The 2,876-nt window shown below is 36.0% G+C and overlaps 1 protein-coding gene across 1 annotated transcript; it reads right to left on the reverse strand.

Moving 5' to 3' along the window:
• Nucleotides 1-1,508: 1,508 nt before the first annotated feature.
• LOC103423041 (olee1-like protein) lies at nucleotides 1,509-2,657 on the reverse strand. The gene is made up of 2 exons (XM_008361111.3): nucleotides 2,406-2,657; nucleotides 1,509-1,963 (listed from the first exon to the last, which is right to left on the reverse strand). Exons 1-2 carry the CDS (start codon nucleotides 2,572-2,574, stop codon nucleotides 1,632-1,634), a joined length of 501 nt encoding a protein of 166 aa, XP_008359333.1. The 5' UTR covers nucleotides 2,575-2,657; the 3' UTR covers nucleotides 1,509-1,631.
• Between the last annotated feature and the right edge of the window lie 219 nt (nucleotides 2,658-2,876).

Genomic DNA, 2,876 nt, shown 5'->3' on the forward strand with positions numbered 1-2,876 from the left:
GAACGACTATAACTATGATGTCCGGATGATAAAAGTTCGTTAATCATAAGTAGTAGAACAAATAAGTCTCTCCATGAGGGAGGCACAAACATTATCTGTTTGGTAACTGAACATGATTGATTATTGCACACTCATTTTTTATTTTTGTGCAATCACATCCTTATTCATTTTTGTTTCTTAATTTTCTTTGATTTATTTTGTTCAAAAACTGAAAATATACAAGAATGTGCAGAACAAAAAAAAAGTGCGGAAATTACAGTCTCTAGCTAGTAGATTTTTACAATCTTATATACTGCAAAATCTGAAGTAACAAATAAGATACGATTGCCTTTTGTGTACTTCGAGTATGGTTTGTACCTCTTTCTGATCACCTCGAGTTGCAGAAAAATACAGAGCAATCCAAACACCAAAGTTCGACTTCCCTTCACATCATTCACAGATCATATACATGCAAGTTCTGTGTACTTTTTACATGCAAAGGTACAGAAACTCATAAAGATTATTCTCACGTTCAAACATACAAACACGCTTAAGTTTCGTCGGCCTTTCTGATTGGCAAATAACACTGATTTGATCAACTGCTAGATTTAGCAAAATTCTGAGGCTTGGATCGACTGAAGTTTCCCCTTTGCAATGCTTTGTATTCTATTTCAAGCAGATTGATTAGTTTAAGCTGCAGTTATTTTACTGATTGCGAAATGCCGAGAGTTAAACCCTAAGCGACGAATGACAAGACACACAAAAAATTGTGTGGTTATAATAACTTGATATCCTACATATATCAGAAACTTTTTTTCCCTGTTGTCCTTTTTCTAAAATGATATTGATGATCGGTATTTTAATGGTAAACAAATTTGTAGTCATCATACTTTACGATGCTTGTGAACAAATTATATGTACATTGCAGAGCAAATGCTTGTTTGTTACAACACCAATGTATGTAGAGAGAGCTGAAGATAATATAATGGAAGGAAATAACATTAGAAAACAAACTCGGACGGTCGCACAAAAAGTGTGAAATCCTAGAACACCCCCCAATTAAATTCCTATTTCGAGTGTTCAATTAATGGCGTCCACAAGTTCGATCTTTCTTGTATATCAATAAGCGGAGGGAAAAAAACAAAATGTTTGAATTTGAGTGGCATGAAAGCTTGTATACAAATCATAATTATAAAAACCAAAACCAAAACCAAAACCAAAAACATAAATAAAAGCATCCAGTCATTTTTGGTCAAATTAACTAGTCCACTAATATAAAAATTAAACCTATTGTTGGAGAGATTTTTGAATGTGTAGGGAATACGTTTTGGTACACCAAGTGTAATAATATTGGTTGGAAACTTGATAAAAAAATATTTTCAACCAATTGTATTATGACGGACCAACACATTGAAAACATTTCTTCTATTATTGGTCATATTTGATTGAGTGTTTCTAATTCCGACTCCCACGTTAATTTTTTTTTCTTTTAAATTTCTTCTAAAATTAAATACCAAAAAAGTAAAAAATTGTAGAGAAATGGTGTATGATTAGATATTGGGATGGTTATATTTCTTCCCATGAATATTATATAATTAAGTAGTTTACATTGTAATGAGGACGGAGAGTTCAGTTATACATGATCATATATTTTATTCATCTTCAGTCTCCTCGGGGAACAATTCCTTAAGAACTGCCTCGCACTCTGTTGTACTCTCCTTCTTCATGAACCCAAGGGGGTTGGCGTAGCGAGCCATGGCCTTCACACCATTGTTGTGAGTGAGCAAAATCCTAGCCTTCTCGATGTCGAAGTGGTCAGCGCAATCACCGGTAGGGCTGCTCACGGTCCTCACCTCACAGATTTGCTCCTCAAAGTTCTTGTCGGCGGGCAGACTGTAGATGCCATTCTTATCGGTCTTGCCTTCGAGTGTGTATACCATTGTACCATTTTCACGGCTTCTGCACTCCAAGGCTACCGTAGCACCTGCATGCATGCAATTATTTTTAATATAAACACATGCGTGGATAGTACGGTATTACGTTAAAGAAAGAACTTGCAGCTCAAATGGTTAGAATATTTACTATGTAGTTATGAGTTCAATTTCATACCCTGAAATATAGTTTGTTTAAAGAAAAAGAGACACCTTCAAGTTTGAGGGACAAAATCACTTTGAGGAACAAATAACCTTCACATAAAACCATCTTCCTTTCGTTTCATAAACCAAAGAACGTTTGATCATTTGTGATAAGAAAATTGAGAAGCCTAATATATGGAGTCACTGATGAATAGACAAAACAGAATATGTATGTAATTTTGATATGAATGGATAAATCGGGACTTCAAGTGCAGAGGTGGATGCTCTTGATTAACCAATTGATTACGAGCCCCATGTGTATGTAACTACTAGTTAGACTATACTACTTACCGTCGAGGGGTGTGCTGAGTCTAGTCTCGAACTGGACGCGGCATGGGTCGCAGTACACCTTACCCTCCACAAATAGAGTTTCGATGTCGGCACCGGTGGTGGCGTATGCCAGAGAGTAGAAGCAGGACAAGGTAACGAAGAGTGCTGCGATACCCGAAGCCTTGGCCATTTTATTTCCCCTCGACTGGCGTTATGAATTTCTTGTTTCCTTATTATATATGGTGTTTGGTGTTCCCCCTCGTGTTAAGTTTCTTGAAGGCAACCAGGGTCTTTTATAAGTGAAAGAAATTAGGGTTGGTTAGTATTGTGTGGTAATTGTTGGACTTTCTATTTTAAAGTACGGTGAGGGAGTCAAATTACTTGTTATTTTCCGCAATTTTTTCCCTTTCAACTAAAATTTGACAAAAAAAAAAAATGACAAAATGATAAGGGGAGAATACAAATGTTAGGATTGCATGCGGTGGATTTTTG

This window comes from Malus domestica, chromosome 11, assembly GCF_042453785.1.
Source record: "Malus domestica chromosome 11, GDT2T_hap1".
NCBI classification, from domain to species: Eukaryota; Viridiplantae; Streptophyta; class Magnoliopsida; order Rosales; family Rosaceae; genus Malus; species Malus domestica.

Excerpts from the sequence above, each read along its gene's own strand:
- LOC103423041 (XM_008361111.3), bottom strand. The coding sequence starts at position 2,574 with ATGGCCAAGGCTTCGGGTATCGCAGCACTCTTCGTTACCTTGTCCTGC. Across the intron at positions 1,964-2,405 it reads ACTCAGCACACCCCTCGACG|GTGCTACGGTAGCCTTGGAG; the intron begins GTAAGTAGTATA and ends GCATGCATGCAG.